General features: G+C 31.2%; 1 protein-coding gene across 2 annotated transcripts; it reads left to right on the top strand.

Annotated features, from left to right (window-relative positions):
- The first annotated feature begins 13,296 nt into the window (after positions 1-13,296).
- On the top strand, positions 13,297-14,388 carry LOC114741003 (uncharacterized). 2 transcript variants are annotated; one of them, XM_028929264.1, is made up of 2 exons: positions 13,299-13,886; positions 13,923-14,388. In XM_028929264.1, exons 1-2 carry the CDS (start codon positions 13,432-13,434, stop codon positions 14,236-14,238), a joined length of 771 nt encoding a protein of 256 aa, XP_028785097.1. In that variant the 5' UTR covers positions 13,299-13,431; the 3' UTR covers positions 14,239-14,388. The 2 variants fall into 2 exon arrangements, with proteins under 2 accessions (XP_028785096.1, XP_028785097.1); XM_028929263.1 differs by having other exon boundaries at positions 13,297-14,388.
- The last annotated feature ends 5,394 nt before the right edge of the window (positions 14,389-19,782 follow it).

Below are 19,782 nucleotides of genomic sequence, written 5' to 3'. Positions count from 1 at the left end.
TTTTTTCCCCCCCCTAAGTTTGCCCTTATTTATTGAGAGAGTAAATGAGAGAGGTAATCATGAAAAAGAAGAAGAAGAAGAAGAGAGTGCATGAGGTTGGTATTAATGAGAGGGAGTATTATAGTCAACTAAGGCAAAATAGGAAAAGTAAATAAATGCTCAGATAAACTAAAAAATGAAACTCATATTTTGAACCAGACCTTTCTCCAAAAATGAAGCTTATATATAGGACCAAGGGAGTACATCATGATTTGAACGAATCCTTTAGGACGTACTAATTAAAATGTCATATACTGTATTAAAGACGCAAGGGATTACACCACATGAAAAGGAAAATCTCCTCATTTAATGTATAGTAGTAGTTTAGGAAGAGAAGGGTGTATGTTGGCAAAAAAATAGGAAAGAGAAATGATGCATATTATATCGGCAAAGAAAAAATGGTGTGCATTATAAGCAGTTAAATGCAGGTATAGTTGGCAAAAAAATTGCTCTCTCATTCTCATTTCATTAAATTATCCTTTGAGGTTATTGTAGACAAATTAAGAAATGTAACAAATATGCAAAAATATAATATATTTTAAGAAATTAATCTCTCATTTGTTTATTGCTATTTACATTAATATAATATATTTACCAAATTAAATTGGTGTAGATTTTATTTAGAACTGAGAATGGATGGACACGTAAAAATAACCTTGCTAAATTATCCAGTAGTGACTAAAAATATTCAAAACTATTGTTATTTTCTCAGTTAGCTAGAAAGAGATTATTTATTTTCTTAATGATGTTTTACTAAAATGTTCTTAATATAAATACTTTCCTAAATGCACTATTAAAATTCTAAATGATATGTATTAGTGAAGGTTGAGATAGTAAGAAATTATTAATGATTTTTTTTTAAATTTGGACTTATTTTGAATCGATTCAAATACTACAATAAAATTAAAAGAATATATTGATCTTATTTTGAATCGATTCAAATACTACAATAAAATTAAAAGAATATATTGATTTTATAAACAAAAATATTTTTACTTTCTTGAGTGAATTCATATAAAATTTTAGAGTGTTTTGGGCATTGGATATTCACTATTTTCAAGCTTACCATTTCCTAACTCTTTTCCTACAATTTCTTGAGACCTTTCATAAAAATAAATAATCATTTTACACGGATTAAGGAATACATTATAAGATCAATAAATATGTTTGAGATTTAGTTATTTTTTCAAATATCCTACTTTTTTTTAGTATTTTATATATACAATTTAAATACGCGTATTTGAACATGTTACCAGCTTACCGCCAAATTTAAGCCTAAGACCTCCTCCAAGCGTAGCGAATAACATTGTCCTTGGAATAACAAGCTGTTGAAATGTCCTTATTGATTATTTAACATGGTAGTTGTGTCCATAATAATGCTAACGTAATGATGGTTAAAGCGTCTTTATTAATCTTCCTCATAGAGATAGGGATTATATTAGCCAACTAATGCTATCACTCGATGTAAGAAAACTTTGATGTGAGGTTTACTGATGCGTTTCACTGAGTTTGTTATACAAAATCACCTTTATACATTGAGTTCTCTTATATGATGGTTCAAAGTTTATGAAACTAATTACGCCCTGTTTCCTCCTGCGCAATATCATTCTTGTTCCACATTTGTGTTTGTAATGTTTCAAGATTACAACTCAAATTTCTATAATTCGTTGAGACTTTTTATTATTATCTTGGTTTGAAATCTGTCAAATCTTCATCATATTCATTATTGAGGTTTTAAGAGACATATTTATTAGGAAATTTAATATTTTTAACGTTTTTAGAAGCTATATATATAGAGAGAGTCAAGATCGTTATAGAAAAGATCGAGATGTAAAATCTAATTTTATTAGTGGAATCTCTCGCTCGTTGCCCATGGGTTTTTCTCGCCTCACACTGGGCGGTTATCCCACCTTAAGATTTGCGTGCCTTTATTTACCAAGGACTTGCTAGTTGGCCTTTTTAATATGAGAGAGTTAATAGACTCACACTTAAATGAGAGATTGTTAGGATGTCCAAGTGTGGTTGGACTTAAAGTAATGTGTGTACTCCCTTCCGTTCCTTATTATAAGAGTCGAATAACCGAATTACATTGATTAAAAAAACAGTTAAAATTAGTTAAAATAATCAATATGTAAGAAGTATAATTTTTTTTCCCAAAATGCCCTCATTAATAAGGAGAGAGAGCATGAGAGAGAACAATGATAAATTATTAAAAGAAAGAACAGTGGGAAGGAGAGAGAGTGTGAGTTGGAGATAATAAATATGGGTAAAATAGGAAATCAACACAAAAAAGTAGAGCCAACTTTCAAGTGTCTCTTATATATAGGAACATGTCATAAGCATCAAATGTCTCTTATAATAAGGAACAGATGGAGTAATATATATAGTAAGGTGGAAGCAACATTAACTTTCATGATAATATATACAAAGAATAATCTTCTTTTGTGAGACCTTTTTTACTGACAGAAGAAAGAAGAAATACTCTTAACTAAAGTGTCTCGGCCCTCCGAAGTTCTTCTCTTCATACCACGAGAACTCAGGCTTCAAATTCTTCAGTACGTATCCACCTTCCACACATTTAAAGAACAATAATTATAGCTTCAGAACAGCAGTATAACATATATGTAAGGAAGGAAATTATAATTGAATCATGCTACCACAAGAATCTGAGGCATGACACTTACAGAAAATGGGGAAGACATAGCAAATACAAGAGAGTAGTTAATAATCACAGAACAGAAACTGTCGAAAAATGGCAGGGCAATTCTCCTTTGGCAGATCAGAATGTTGTTCATTGTGTTTGTGTTGTCTCCTGCCAAAGGAGAATTGCCCTGTCATCCCTCAACAGCAAAATCCATCGATCAATCCCATCTCTTAGGAACCCTAATTAATCTGTGATTTTAGTTTGAGTCCATCATGATCGAACAATGAAGCTCTATATATAGTAAATGATGCGCACCTCATCTTTGGATATGCCATTATGTGAGAATGGAAGAAGCAGCTAGGAGGGGCATATGCCAGTTCAATTCCTGCCAAGGTTCTTTCTTCTCGATCTTTGTCATGGTTCAACCAAAGATTTTTCAACACCAAACTTATTCCCTCCTCTCTTTTTTTTTTGTGAATAAAAGTTAAAGTGAGCGAGGTCCTGGAGGCTCACTAGGGCCAGGAAATGCTTTCACGCTCTCAGAGCACTTATAAAGGTATTTAAAGATCACTTACCAATAAAGTTCTCACATCAACAATGAAATTTAAACTCACAAGTTTGTGGAGTTATAGTTGATTCCTTACTAATTAAACTAACTCTTGTTGGCTATTCCCTCTTATTTATTTTCACGTACAGTTCCTTTTTTTCTTTGTGGTGAGAAATTTTCACGTACAGTTCAGATGCCTCTTTTACTGCAAATGGTCATAATCCTGTAATTTTTATTTTTGCTTTTGTCTGTTGCATTTGCGTGCGGAACTAATCATGATGATAGCTTTTATTCTTGTTTAAGTATATCACTCAAGTAAGAAAATTCAAAGCCAGCTCTTTTAATTTCTTTGAAAGTACCTGTATAAAATTGCTAATAAATAATGTTGGTCTAGTTAAGCATGCGATTATATTCACACGTCACAAGGGCATAGGATTAAATCTCATTATCAACATAAGGATTCCATTAGTAAGTGATAAGTAAGTATCTTTATGAGTTTTTTCTTGATTCAGATCTAGATCTATCTCATCTAAACATATTTTTTTTAAAAAGTACAAATATTTATGTTACTGTAAATTAAAATATGAATTACAAGTTCTTATTTGGGATGCAACTCAATAAAATTGCAACAGTGCTGTGCAAGGAAAATTTTAATTCTTTGTTGCAGAAATTATTGGATTAATTATTTCAACTTACAATCTCAAATCAAAGTAAAGATATTTGCTTTTCTCAGTACTAATAGCTTTTGAAGATGCCTTGGCATATTCTTCCTTACCCTCTTTTTCTCTGAAAATATTCTGATACATAAAAGTAAATGAAATAAAAGCAACAAGTGTGAAGGAAAATGACGCTTTCTAATTCGTAGAATGTGATATAGTCAGGGAAAGAGAATGGAGATGTGAATGAAAATGCCCTAGTATTCTTATTTCAGAAACACAATAATTAAAAGAAACAGACATCAATACGTAATTAAGAACAGCAAAAATATAATATGCATTATCTAAAAAAATTATTGTTTATCATGTTATCTGTCATTATATCTGACGATGAGAATTTGTAAATTGATGAAAGGAAAGCATTTAATTAGAACAACTTCGAAATCCAAAGAAAATTGTTTCATTCGAAAGCCAAGATGTATAGATCTTTCAAACAAAGCATGGTAAGTAAAATCAAATTAATCATATAGCTTCCCTACCAAAATGATTTAACTTTTACTTTAATGAATTATATGACCAATGATATTTTTGCTTTTAGTCTGAACGTTGACAATAATAATTAATCACTTCAATATCTTGATGATAAAGACTTCCATTATTAAAAATGTACGTCAACGTTCTCTTACACACACATACATTATTTATTCCATGAGACTTGAGAGTGATTGGTTTGATTAAGATGAGACTAGCTAGAATTGGAGACTGAGGGACCACTGAATCCATTAAAATTATCCAATGCTATAATATGTATAAACATATTTTATCCTTTTTTATGGGAATATTTTGTTTTGTATCAATCGTTCATACATAGTCATTTATTGAAAGTTTATACGTATTATAGCTTTTACATGTTTGAATGGTTGGATTATTAGTGGTAGTTTTTATTTAGATGTACAGTTAGGTGGCCAACTACTTGTATAATCATTAGCTGCCAATAAGATAATTATAAATGGGTTCAGTTCGTCTAGAGTTCCTGACGGTAAAGTTCCTGTAAAGTTTCAAGGAGATGAGAAAAAAAGATCAGATTTGAGGATGGGAGAGGGAAAAAACGTCTCCATACTTACAAATATTATGGTTAGTCCTCAAAATCCAACCTGAAACTTGAAATCAAAATTTTTAGGCAGAGCAAAATAAAGTCAAATTTTAGAGACCAAAATTAACTGTTTTAAATTTCAGGACTAAAATCAAAACAATGTTGAATTTCAGCTACTAAAAATAATATTAACCCTATATATTAAGTATCTCTGTCATTTTTCACCCAAAAAAAAGAAGATAAGTATCTTTTTCACTGCCACAGAGTTAATGTTGTTTGACACTTTTTTTTGACCTGAAATTGTTAGACACCTAAATCTTGATTGTTAATTAATAAAACCATCAAATATTAAACAAACAACTATATAACAGTTAAATATAACAATAATCAAAGATTTTTCATAAAGAAATTAAAATGAAATTAAAAGCGTTTACCGGACACTTAAATCAAACAAACGGCAATAAATATGTATTGATTTTTAAAATATATTTAACATTTTTACACAAAAAGCGTTAAATTTACCCCTTCAAGGATAGCCGAGAAACTTGTAGGGACTCAAAATTCATTTGTAAAAGAAAACGATTTGAATTTTGCACAAAATCACAAGTGTTCAAATGACATGTTGATACCTTAATAAAAGGACAACCTTCCTGGTGAATGAAATGTAAAAGACTTAAAAACTTCCATATAAACACCTAATCAATTTTCAGAAATCTTTTCCAGACAAAAGACGACACAAATATGTAGGAAAAGATCCGTAAATTTTACGAAATGTGGTGCGTAGAAATCTCAAACTTCAATAACAGACGGGAGGGTGAAGGCAGACGAGGAAGCAGAATGGACCATTAGGTTTATGGTAGGGTGCGAAACACAGGAATATATATAGAAGATATGCTTGGGAATATCTCTGGCTGAGATATTTATTATCATCCCCTACGCATATAAGTAGACATGGCGGACTTAGAGAAAGACCAGAAAGCTCACGAGCTCGTCATGTGAGGGTGTGAATTACAGGGCAATACTCCTTTGGCAGTTACGTTGGCCACCATTAAATTAAAGCAGCTCACTGCCAAAGGAGTTTTGCCCCGCAATTCACAGCTCCCTTCATAATCTCAGATTCAAATCCTCCAAAACTTATTTATTTTTTGGCATCAGACTCGTCAGATCAGAGAGACAGGGCGAGACGATTCTGGATCTTGTTCCTGCTCCATATATAACCATTTTCATAAGCCAAATTGTGTTGACTTCAATGTCCACCCAACCAAATTTCAACATTACTCGTATTTATTTGCTGATGGATCATCTTGATTTTTTTTTTTCTATTCTATTTATCAGTTCTAAATACAAGAGTTAGTGGAGAATTTTTTTTTGTTATAAGTGTATTGCTTTATTTTTCAAATTTACAACTTCATTTACTTTCCTAAACTCTATTTTATTCGTTGTACATCTTAAAAGAGTTTTTTAATTAAATGATAAATAATGTCTAACGAAAATTATTAAAAAATGATACTTTAATGACATTAACGCATATTTTTTGCAAAATAACTAATTTATTATTTTTAAAAAAAATTTATTTTAGAACTACTGTAGCTGATTAATTGCCAAAAGTCTCTTTATAATTCTGAAACCTCACTGCAGGACTGTAGGAGGCAAATGAAATTAATTTGATGAGGAAAAAGACAGAAATACCCAGCTGAATAAAAGAGATAATGGCGAATTGGATCTCCTCCAAACTCTGCCGCTAAAAATATTCTCAAGCAGGCAATTCTCTTCTTTTTCCTCTATTTCTTCTTTTTCGTTTCTCATTTTTCAGAAAACAACTGGTGTGGGGGTTAATTTTGGGCGTTTCTTGATTCAGAACAATGGGAGACTTCTTGTTTTCTTCGTTAATTTTTTTATCTGCTGTCTATTATTTACTAATTACTCTCAAGATCGTTAGTTTACCTTTTCTTTCATATTGTGTTCATACCATTTCACTGTATTGCAGCGAATGGTTCAGATCGATAATCAAGCAGCTGAGTCGCTTCGCAAGAATGAGAGGGTTCGATCTGAGGAACCTATAATAGATTCTACTCCCAAGACAAGCGGTGCTATCTCTTTGAAGGATCAGTTGAAGAGAAAAACCTTCGGAGGACAATAACTATCAGGGGAAACTGCATAGTGATACCAATTTTAGCCAGATTAATTATAAAGATGGACATAAAAACTCAGTAAGTGCACCAAAAGCCTCTCCCAAATCTAACCCCGCGCTTACAGATGGTGATTGGACTCAACTCCTTAGTATTTCAATCCAAGATGTCATTCAAACTAGTTTAGAATGTGTGAAAATTTGTGTATAGGGATTTTGCACAAGTTTAATTTCAATTCAGTGTGAGGAAATATATATCATGAGTATATTATATGTCAATTAATTGTAATATTCTATTTTTCTCCCCACGAATTTTCTACTCTGAGTGCAATTATTGACAACTGGAATTTACAAATTTATAAGAATAATACATAGATTAACAGCAAGAACTTGTCTATTTGCAAGTGAACTAGTTGAAATATAAAAAGGCTCGTCAGAGAGGGACTATTCACAACAAGAATTGGATAATTTCCAACACAAGTATGCACATTAACAATAAGAACTAATCTATCCGTGAGTGAAGTACTTGGAATGAAAAAGATGAACATTTTTCCACAGGAGTACATAAATTAACAATAGAAATATGTTCATTGGCAGATAGGCTAATATAACTAAAAAAGTTGAATATGATAATATACAAGTCTGGAGAAACAATTCACAGCTGGAATTAGAAAATTTTCAGGAGGAATACGTGTACTAACAATAAAAGTATATCCATTTGCAAATGGACGTACATGTTATCTAAGAATGAAAAGTGTAAAAGAAAATATTAATAAATAGTGCGAGGAAAATTTTCTACCCACAAAATTAAGAGAGGTCAGCAAGCAGATGATATAGTTAAGAGTTAAACACATTGAAAGAGAAACATGCATCACAATCAACGGGTGCAGAAGAAACTCTTCTCTCATAATATGAATAATTGAGGTTTGAATTTTTATTGAGAGGATGTCGACGTTTAATGCTCATCTAATAAGAGGATACTTATCCTTAGGGGGGAAAAAAGAAAGAAACACGCATTACATTCGAAAGTCATTAATTATGAGCCACGCGGAGGCATGAGTCACGTGCGGAATCAGTCTTTCTCAACCCATTAATTATTTATAAACGCGTTTCATATTGTATGTTGAGTATTTCTCGATATTAAAACAGTTTTTACAGGTATTAAAGTACTATTAGTAATATAACAAGGTCCTGTTAACTACTTCATATAATTAAAAAAATGTAAATTAGTTTTTTTGTAATTGATATGTCAAAAATTTATAAGTTTTTTAAAAAATAATTGTATCATTTAACTATTAAAATTTACTGCACAGAGACAAAAATGTCCTAATAAATAGAAATGTTATGAGAAAAAATTTTATATGGGAGATAAGAAGGAAAAAAAAATTATCTTGGACCAAACGAAAATTATCAAATGCCCTATTTATGTGTAGGAATTTTAAGATAAATTAATAAATGGAAAATCTAAATAAAATATAAAGAAAGTGAATGACGTGTAGTTATGCTGTTATACTGCACTTCCGAGTCACGGCTCTCAGTCTTTCAAGTTTCAATATTTTTATATAAAATATAAATAAAGTGAATCACGTGTAGTTATAATAAAATTTGAAATAAATACTATATTTTAAAATTTTATACTGATATAAAATAATATATTGATGGACCAACTTTGCTAGTCAATAATGATGATTAGTTAATTAATAAATAACACGGGATCAAAATCAGTATATTCTGCCAACAATTGTTCATTTACTGAAATGCCCTGGACATCATTGAATATTAAAATGTGAAATCGGATGCGCTTATGGACGATTTGCCGTGCACACACACAAACACATCACATTTGAAATACTAGGACTTATTATATCGATCGGCCTTATTTAAAACTTTCTCCAACATTTAAAGAAAAATAAGATTAAGATTGGTTGTATAATTAACATTATATTTGGTTCTTATCCCCATTCTTTTAACCATTTAAAAACTTGTATATTTTGTCACTATATTTCTTCGAAAAATAAGTGAAAGTAAGAAATAGCGCATTGTTAAGGAATTCAAAAATAAAATATGAAATCGGTTGGCAGGATGATATTTCATATTTATATGTATGATTTTTAATTAATAATACATAATTTATTGATCATATGGTTCGTAAAGCATACATTATTTTTTGCCAGAAAAATAATACTCCTCCGGTCCTAATTATAAGACCCAATTGACTTATTTGAGAAGATTAAGGAAGTAAGTTAAGTTGGTTATTTATAATAAATAAATGTTGTTATTTCTAAAATATCCTTGCTAATTAAGTATATTGGCTAAAACTATCATTATTAGAAGGATTATCTTGGAAAAAAATGCATAAATATAAGAGATAAAATGGCTTGGGGTCTTATAATTAAGACCAAATAAAAAGTCAAATGGGGTCTTATAATAAGGACCAGAGGAGTAATTACACATCATATATATATATATAGCTGCATTATTATAACGATAAGCTTTCGCTTTAACACCACCCAAAACCCAATCATGACTACATTGATCAAATTCCCAATTTTGAAAATTGTTTCTAACCTAACAGTTCCACCCCAAAAAAAAAAAAAAAGAATCATTACACGAGTGAAAATTGTTGCATATCATCGTATCATGTCCATATTTTGCATATCGAAGAGACGAAGACCTCTAAGAATTTTAACTGCAAGCCAACTACAAGATTTGAAAGCTTAGTTTTTATTCATACTCCACTTAATATTCATACAAATACCTGAACTAGTTGGATTGATACAGATAAATATTCAATCAATGGCTAGTTATTCTAGCGACAATGCTATATATTCACTATGTATGTTTGGATGAGGCGTCAGTTCAAAACCTAACATTAACGTGTTTGTGTGCTATGCGTGTTTCATTATTTTAAATGAAAAGGATATAATAATATCCAATTTAATTCATATTTCATGTGATCATTGCAACCTTTTTTAGTCAAAAAGTCATTTGGGGCAAGAACACATTTTCAAACATAGGTATATATTGACCATACCTCTGTCCTACGTGACTTTTATTATTATTATTATTATTATTATTATTATTATTATTATTATTATTATTATTATTATTATTATTGTTATTGTTATTATTATTATTATCATTATTATTATTATTTAATTCTTATAATAGTGTGTGATTGAGTCATTTAATTTATCGGTACCCTGTCTATCCAGAATATCAAATAATCCTTCAGTAATTGAATTATAATTGAGCAATACAATATAAGGACCAATAGATTAAATAACTAAAACTTTGAGAGATTAAGTTTACATCAAGTTGTAACTAAATTAATACTATAAGAATATAATTAAATAACTAATTTTTATTTCCTTTTACAGTAGGATAAGCTCCACGTGTACTTGGGGGGTGTTTTAGGCAATTCAAGAAGCCTATGATTAACACCAAATTCTGATGTTATATATGTAAGAGCCAAAGCTGCCGACCACAGTGATTCCAAGAAAATTTCTTGATTTTGTCTAATTTGAAATCAAGCGACATGCACTGTTATACCTACTGATACTGATAAAGCCGACTTAGTCGTTCGCTTTGGATTATTATCCTTCCTACTCCTACTTGTTATGAATTGTCCCATTTATCGTATCATCTTATAAATTTCAGTCTCCATCTCTTTTCACATTAATTTTAAAGTCTTATATCACACACACACACACACACACACACACACACACACAAACACACGTCTTTATTAAAACCATTTCAAGAATTTTTTTGAGTTTTGAATCATTAGGATTTGATGAATCCATCTCGTACCACCCGAGCCAGTTTGGTATAACTAAAATTTTTATTTTCGTTTAGTAATAGTATAGATCAGTACAATCGTTCTCTCTTATCTTTCCCACCACAAGTTAACCTTTTTTTTTTTGGGGGCGTTTTCACTATACATTTTATTCTATAGAAATACAGATGTATGTCAATTTGACGATTAATATTTGATTGATACAGGTGAGGAAGGAAGCAAGTATATTGATGAGGCATGTGTGGGGGGAAAAAAGAAAGAAAAAAGAAAATTTCTAATTCTGTCTAATTTCAAAACGAGCGACAAATTATCCTAACCACTGATAAAGGCAACTCAGTTTGTTCCCCTTGGATTATTATCGTGCATGCTTGTGATTAAAGTCTATCCCTTCCAATACATTAAAGGCTAAAATACACAAGCTCTTAAAGACAATTGGCATTATTAGCGAGGTTGAGTCTAATGGAATGAACTAATTTCTCATAATATTTGTTAGGAGAGATAGTCATATTTAATACATGATAATATACCTTGAACAAAAATCCGATAGACCTACGTTTCTTATTTATACAAGAGCTTTCATATCAAAGTGATTTGTAAAACATGTAATAATACTTTCTTGTCCTATTTTTTATTTAGTCTCGATGGAAATACAGATGTAGTACTAATATTGATTAAGATGAGACAAGTGAGAAAGGGCGCAAGAGTATTAATTAGTGGGGTATGTGTGGAAAGCAGAAATAAGTTGGATTGTGTGTGAGCAATCATGGAATTAATAAGAAAAAGATGGAACCACCAAGGGTCAATGTATAAGGTCACAGAAAAGGATGGGACCCTTTGTACATACTTTATGATATCAACCACTCGCCAACTAAACATCTGTCTCTATGGGGGCCCTCTCATTTATTAATTTATGCATTTTATTATGCATTGTGTATGACATCCGCACCATTTATTTCCTTGTTATCTCCACCCCTTCCTTTTCCTTTGAGGCTAAATGACAAATTAGGATTCCTTATTTCTTAAAAAAAACCTTAAGAATAAATATGAAAACTTTAATTCACAATCTTTCTACTTCCTTTTATCCTATGTACAAGAGAGTTTTCTAAGAATGATTTGTCCTTATTTATTAAAAAAAAAAATACTAACATCATGTAAAACATTTTAAGTAATTATATTAATTAGTCTTATTACATTAATTATCTACCCACTCACTTTCCATAATAATAGTGTTTTTGAAAATAAATTGTACTTTTTACATATTTATTTGCTTTAATTAATTTTTTAAGAAAATTTAATTTATGTGATCTGGTCATTTACTCCCTCCAGTCCTTATTATGAGTTTCAAATAACTAATTTACGGGTAATAAATAATTAGTTAAAATTAATTAAAAACAACAAATAAATTAAAAATATACTTTTATTTTTAAATATATCCTTATAATGAATGAGAAAAAAGATAAAATAGAATGCACGAAAAAATATAACAAGAAAAAATAATTAAGAATAACATCTAAATTAAAACTTATAAAATGAACCACACTTCTTTTTAAATTTGAAACTTATAAATAGAATTGGAGGAAATATAATAATAAAAAGGACCAAAGGAAGTAATTAAGTTTTATGGATTTTGATTTAACTTCCAAAATTTTAAATTTTATTTTCTTATGATTTTGAACTTGCATTAATATAGGGATATTTCCTTCAGATAGCTTTGAATCCTAAAATATCATTATTCAGTTTATTTGGTCCTAAAGTGTCACTTTCACCGTCTTTAATTCCCTCTCCTTCTACATACTTCCATGTTCCATCACACCGTTTCAGAAAGTTGCTTTTCCTCTACCCAGATTCATATGTATTTCTTCCTCATTGTATTGAATCTTTTTCATCGTTAGCGCCTTTTTAAATTATTTTTTAATCCATAATAAGATATAAATTTTTTATGAAATATATGACTAACTCTTGGATCGAATACTTCTTTTACTATAACTAACATTTATGAAGACTGCTGGAGATTATAATAACATCTTTCTTGTTGGCAAAAATAATCTTTATTAAAATCTATTCCAACATAGTAAGTTCAATTTTGTTATTCTGCTATAGGTTAATCTTTTATTCATTTATTAAATTTGAAAGGAATCACATGTATGATTACGCTTGTTTTTCCATTCCGAAAATAGCACTGTACGCTACTACCGCATGTCACTCAAATCAATTCTTACAATCTTTTAATTTAAATTAAAAAAAAGTAGGTCCACAAAAATTAGCATTGAAATTTGAAAACGTCGCAGATGTAAAACGTGTACAAATATAATTAACTGGTTAAAAGTTGAATTCTTCTGAGTTTTAGTTGGTCAAAAAAATTCTGTTTTTTTTTTAATTATTAGAACACGGGGAAGGGCAATGTCGTAATAAAAGCATAATATGTATATAAATATCATCCCTGGGGAAGTGTTCCACGCAAATTAGAGATAGGTCCGAATTTGGCGCAAGGTTCTTCTGCTGATTTTTCCAAAGAGCCGCCGCTGATGGAAGCAGAGGATCTTCTAAAACTCTACGATTCTTGCTGGTTTGAGGTCGAAATCTTGAAGGAGATCCCTAATTCAATAAAATCAACAAGTTCTGAAGAAAATCCAGAAGATCAAATTGAAGAAAAACAAATCCCAGATTCACCAAGACCGAAGCTTTCTCGCATCGAAACCATCCACACCAGGTCCATGAGCGACTCCTTAACGAGCTTCAAGTTCGGTTCTTTTTCCCCAGACACCGTTCTTCTTGCTCCTTCGAAGCTTCAAACCATTCTATCTGGAAAAGAAGCCACAGACAGAGACCCAGAAATTGAACCCCCAAAACAGATGACTCTCCATGTTGAAGATCTGCCTAGCAAGAAGAAGAGAGATATTAGAAGAAGGATGAACAAGAAGGAAAGAAAGAGCCTGTCTGATCTTGAGTTTGAGGAACTAAAAGGGTTTATGGATCTGGGGTTTTCTCTGAAAAAGATGATTCGAACTTGGCTGGGTTTTGTTTTCTCTGAAAAAGATAAAGATTCGAACTTGGCTTCTATAATTCCTGGGTTACAGAGATTGGGGAAGAAAGATGCTGACGAAGAAGACGAAGGAGAAGAAGAACAAGAAAGACATTCTGATGACTCAGAAATCTCAAGACCTTATCTCTCAGAAGCATGGGAGTTTCAGGAAAGAAGAAGAAAGAAAGAGAATAATCAAAATCGGAATCCTTTTCTGATGAACTGGAGAGTCCCTTCTAGCAACAATGAAATCGATGTGAAAGATAGTCTAAAATTGTGGGCTCATAATGTTGCTTCTACTGTTAGATGATAAATCTCAAGTTCCCGATTTGTAATTTTTAAGATAATGTAATATACTGTTCCTGCTTGTTAATTAACTTTATTGTAATATTTACTACACAAAAATTCGTAAATTATAATTGTAATATAAGAGGAAACGAATTTTCGTTTTCATTCAGATGATGGGTTTAGTGGTCTCCATTAGCGCAAGTTGTGTCATGGCTTTTGATTGCTGCGCATTGTTAATATTTTTATATTACATAGTGATAATAAATCAAACCTCTTTAGTCGTAGTGGATGGCGCTAGCCGCCTTGTCATACTAGTATAGTATATAGTATTTAAATAAAGTACAGTTTGTTATTTTCCAACAGGTACATTAATTAGGAATAAAAAAATTAATTAATTAATAGGTTGATATGAATGCATCATTATATAATATACTCTTCTGATTATATTTATAAAACACTTCCAGTATATTTCGCATAGACGGAAAAAAACCTTAAACTTTATTAACTCTTATTTAAAATTTAATGACTTTTTAATTTTATCCTTATTTAATATACATTATACTTTATATAAACAAAGTTAACATAATAATAAACGAGGGCTAAAATTGTAGATCCATACAAAAAATTTCTCTCAGTGTCCTATAAATAGGATCAAAAAATACATTCTCTCTCTGCCCAGAGGAGTAAAATTTAGTCATAAATAGTACTCCCTCCGTTCCTTATTATAAGAGACATTTGATACTTATGGCATGTTCTTATATATAAGAGACACTTAAAAGTTGTCTCTACTTTTTTGTGTTGATTTCCTATTTTACCCATATTTATTGTCTCCAACTCACACTCTCTCTCCTTCCCACTTCTCTCTTTCTTTAATAATTTACTATTGTTCTCTTTCATGTTCTTTCTCCTTATTAATGAGGGTATTTTTGGAAAAGAAATTATACTTTTTATACATTGATTGTTCTTAACTAATTTTAACTGCTTTTTTTATCAACGTAATTCGGTTATTCGTTTTTTATAATAAGGAATGGAGGGAGTACTCATTATTTATCCCCTATGTTTCATAAAATTATATTATATCCAGTGGCATGTGGTCACCGTGGCATTATAAAATCCTCCCTTATGAGGGGTAGTTGCGTGCTCTAGTCCACATGAGGTCATACCTCAATGGACTAAATTAAATAATTAATAAATATTATGACATCCTATAATAACAAAATACCATAATTAGTTTCGCGCGTTATTCATACCTCAATGGGCTAAATTAATAAAGATGGTTTGCCAGTTCAAGCTGTTGGGGTATAAATTTTGATAAATGCTTGTGAGCATTTTCATATAAGTTAGAATAAAATTTTTCTTATATACTTATCCTATATTTTAGGACGAAATGGCAAAAGTAACCATGAACAATTACCATATGTGCAGCTGACACCATAAATATACTGTGGGTCCAAATATACTCATGATGATTTCAAAAAGGCTCTATTTTACCATAGCCATTAGATCCAGAAAACGTCCGTCGATTTTGAGCTGTGGGTCCTTTTTTCCGTACATGTGTCATCTAGGCTAGTTTGTAACACTGTGTGGTTGAAAGGTTTGACCAGAATAAAAGTGTAAGGTGGCAAAGCTGAGTGTACGTGTGGCAGGAAGTCGTATTATTTTTATCTGATCAGAAGGCATCCACGGGAGGGTTTAGCTGTACTTGCAGTGTGTCCCTCCAGCTTGCAACTTGTGAACTGTACAAATCTACATATGATATGAAGTTCACGCCAGTCATCAGCACCCTGTAGTACAGTCACGCCTTGATCTCCGTCAGTTGCTCGTGGAACGCCTTGGCGGAGGAGATTGTACAGTTGAGGACTTCCAAGGGGATGCCGTGGTTGATGATCTGAAAGAAGCCAACTGTGGAGGCGGCAGAGCGTATTTGGTCCACGACAGCAGAGCGGCGATCGGGGGAGTCGTTGTTGACAATGCCAGAGAGGTCGATGGTTGGGATTTTGGACTCACTTCTAGGACAAGGTTTGAGGTGGGATCGAAAGTCAAGAGGGAACACAAAGAAAGGAGGGATGATGGAGATACCAGAGTCGATGAGGCCTTTGACTCTGACTTGGGATTTGTCGAACTCCTTGACCACTTTGGCTCGATCATAAGGTCAGTGGCAGTGATTGGAGATGACGCTGTTGCCATGGAAATTGAAGAAGATGAAGATACAAGCTTCGTGAAAATTGAAGGTAGGTTGGCAATGTCAATGCGGTTTTGGACCGTTGAAGTGCTAAACTTGAACAGTAAAATTACATATTTAATTAAGAAAAGACAAGGAGTTGATTGTATTTTTTTAAATAATTAAGAGTATTTTAAGAGTAATTTTTATTGAGTTGGGAGCATAAAAATAATACGACTTCCCTGCCATGCATACACTCAGCTTTGCCACCTTACCGTTTCATTTTGGTCAAACCCTTCAACCACACAATGTTACAAGCCAGCCTAGATGACACATGGACGGGAAAATAGGACCCACAGCTCAAAATCGGCAGACAGTTTTTGGGTCTAATGGCTGTGGTAAAATAGAGTCCTTTTGAAATCATCATAAGCATATTTTGACCTACGGTTTGTTTATGGTGCCAGCTGCACATATGGTAATTGTTCATAGGTATTTTTTCCCTTTCGCCCCATATTTTATAAATCATAATTGAAAGATTGCTTTTGAAAGCTTTTATCACGGTTTCAAATAAGTCCTAAGTGATGTGGCCTTTGAATTCTAATTTTTGTGTATCTAATAACTTAATTAAGTAAAATCCACTATTGCTCTTGAATTCTTTAGGCTATACTTGAATGGTGGGAAAAATAAAAGAAAAAGAAGAGAGTAGATACTAAAATTTTTTTTCAAAAATAGTTCAAAAATTACTACTTTAACGAGTTTTACCTCTTAATATTATTTTCCACTTAATTTTCTTTTCCTCAAACATAGGATTAGTCTCCATGGTCACAAAATGTAATGTGTGTATGTGGGTGTTTGGGGTGGGGCCGTTTGCAGAGTCTAGAATAATTAATGTGAACCTTATACAACTTACTAAACCTTTTTTTAACACAATATGGTTAACTATTTGTTATCATTGTCAAAATAAGTTCAATTTTTAAAATATTCGAATATGAATGTTTTTAATTCGAAAATGCAAGTTATCTCAAACTCTAAACTATTTTTATAAAATTCGGGGTTGTTGTAAACGTCGCAGTGATAGTATTATGATTGTCGTTAAAAATGACGAGGGCAACAAGAGAGAAGTTAAATGGCACAAAATGGAATCACAGAATTGCTGGAATATTGGTGGAGGCAAGCAGTGATAGGAAGGGAATAAAGATGTGATGGTCCATTTTCTTTTGCTGCAGCCTGCAGGAATAAATTCTTTCATGAAAAAGTAAAATTATGAAAAGCCAATCCAATAACAAGGCCACAACTCCAAAGTCAATTTAAAGTACAAAATATGGTGCTTTTACTTAAAAAGAAAAAAAAAGAAAAGAAAAAAAAGTCAAAAGATGGTGATTGCCATGTGGATAATATAGGCGCTCATGATTTTCCCGCAATAATCACTATTTAAACATAATAGTCTTGTTTTTACAATTATTTTGTAATTTGTATTGTTGTTGTCGTCTTTTTTTTTAAATATTTTTTCGAAGATAAAATCATTGAATATTGGAAAAATTGGGAAACGTTCCCCAATTAAAATAATTTATTCACCACCCTAAAAGTTGAAAACGTTAAAGTCACATTATATAACAAAAAATAGTATTCAACAAAAACATTCTTAATGTGCTCTTTCTTTTAATTATAGGGTTAGCCCTAATCTTATTTCTCAAGTACATCTAGAGCGGGAAAACGGGCCGAGCCCATCGGGCCGGCCCGTTTAGGCCCTGAAATTACGAGGGCCGGGCTTGATATTTTTCTCTTAAAATGAGAAACAAGCCCTGGAGGGCTGGCCCTGGAGGGCCGAGGGCTTAAAAGGGCCGGCCATTTAAGTCTTTTATAATTTTTTTTATTTTTTAAATTTTTTTATATAATATTAATGTTATTAATTTTTTACATTGTTAATAATATTTCAAATATTTAGTTATTATTATCATTTTAAAATTAAATTTAGTTTTAGACAATAATTTATCCAATTAAATTTTTAAAAAATCGGTTAATTTAGACTTTAATAATGATTTGATTTATATTATATGCGTTGATATTTTAAACTATATATATATATTTGATAATAGAATATTTTTATACTTATATAACTTGTGATTCTATAATTTGAATTAGAAATTCATGAGTTTCAACAACAATGTTTCTCACATTAAAGTAAAATAATAGTTAGATTGCAAAATTCAAAAATAAAATTCTTATAAAGAAGAAAAACTTGATATTTTTGTTACGAAAGAAAAGCATACTTATGAAGAAAAGTAATTAATTATAGTGATGATGAAGTTTCAAAAGATTAATGATAGTGTTTATTTATTGCACAATTGCATTATAGATAAACTTTTAGATATTGTTATCTTGTTAATGAATGTTTTACATGTTCTTAGATGTTGATGAATATTTATATATGATGATATTTTATATTTGTGATTTAATTTTATTCATATTTATGTCTTTTATTAATAATTTCATTGGTTTATTTTTATATTTTTATAAAAAAATTTGATAAATATAAAAAAATAGTATTTTTCCTTAAACGGGCCAAAAGCCCGCGGGCCGGCCCTGACCCTGTAGCTTAAGGGCCGGGCTTAGCAAATTGGAGTATTTTTAAAATTTCAGCCCTGGAGGGCCGGCCCTTTTAAGCCCGCCAGCCCTGAAGGGCTGGCCCTGATTCCCGGCTCTAAGTACATCTAGGGCTGTTCATGGGACGGGACAAGATTGGGATAAGCCCATCTTGATCCTGCCCATCTTGATCCTGTCTTGAATAGGGATAGGACAGGAAATCCTGTTTTGTGTCCAATCCCGTCCCGATGTTGTCTCGGTCCTGATAAGGACAGGATAGGACGGAATCGAGACAAGATAAGAACATCTTATTTTGTTTTTTTTAAAAATATTTTTTGTTTTGTTGTTAGATCTATTACAATAGATTTTGGTTGTTTTTCTCCTTTTATTTTAGTTCTTTGGGCTTAGTCCTTTTGAAAGCATTTTTTTTTCTTTTTTATTTCTTTGGACTTAGCTCTTGTTAAAAAAAAGTCCAAATAAATAATAATCAGTAACATAATAACTCTAAAATTCATTTTCATTATTTCAAAAATTATAAACAACTATAAAAACTTTAAGTAAATAATAATCATTCAACTACATATGTCTTGAAAGCTACAAATATAAATATTTTGTATAACACATGCCTTAAACATTTTGTATTTTTAACATTTAGTAATTATAATATGATAAAAAAATAAAAAAATAATACTACCAAGACGGGACGGCCCTGTCTTCTGTTTCGCCTTGTCCCAATCTCAATTTTTGTCCCATTTCAAAAAAATTTTTGAGGCGGGTCCGTCCCATCCCAATATGGTTGGGACCTGGACAAGTCAATTAGGA

This window comes from Neltuma alba, unplaced genomic scaffold (genome assembly GCF_004799145.2).
Source record: "Neltuma alba isolate B1F8T4 unplaced genomic scaffold, ASM479914v2 tig00003229_pilon, whole genome shotgun sequence".
NCBI classification, from domain to species: Eukaryota; Viridiplantae; Streptophyta; class Magnoliopsida; order Fabales; family Fabaceae; genus Neltuma; species Neltuma alba.
This window is presented reverse-complemented; position numbering and strand designations above follow the sequence as displayed.

Bases quoted from the DNA above. Each gene is read 5' to 3' on its own strand.
- LOC114741003 (XM_028929263.1), top strand. From the start codon at position 13,432: ATGGAAGCAGAGGATCTTCTAAAACTCTACGATTCTTGCTGGTTTGAG.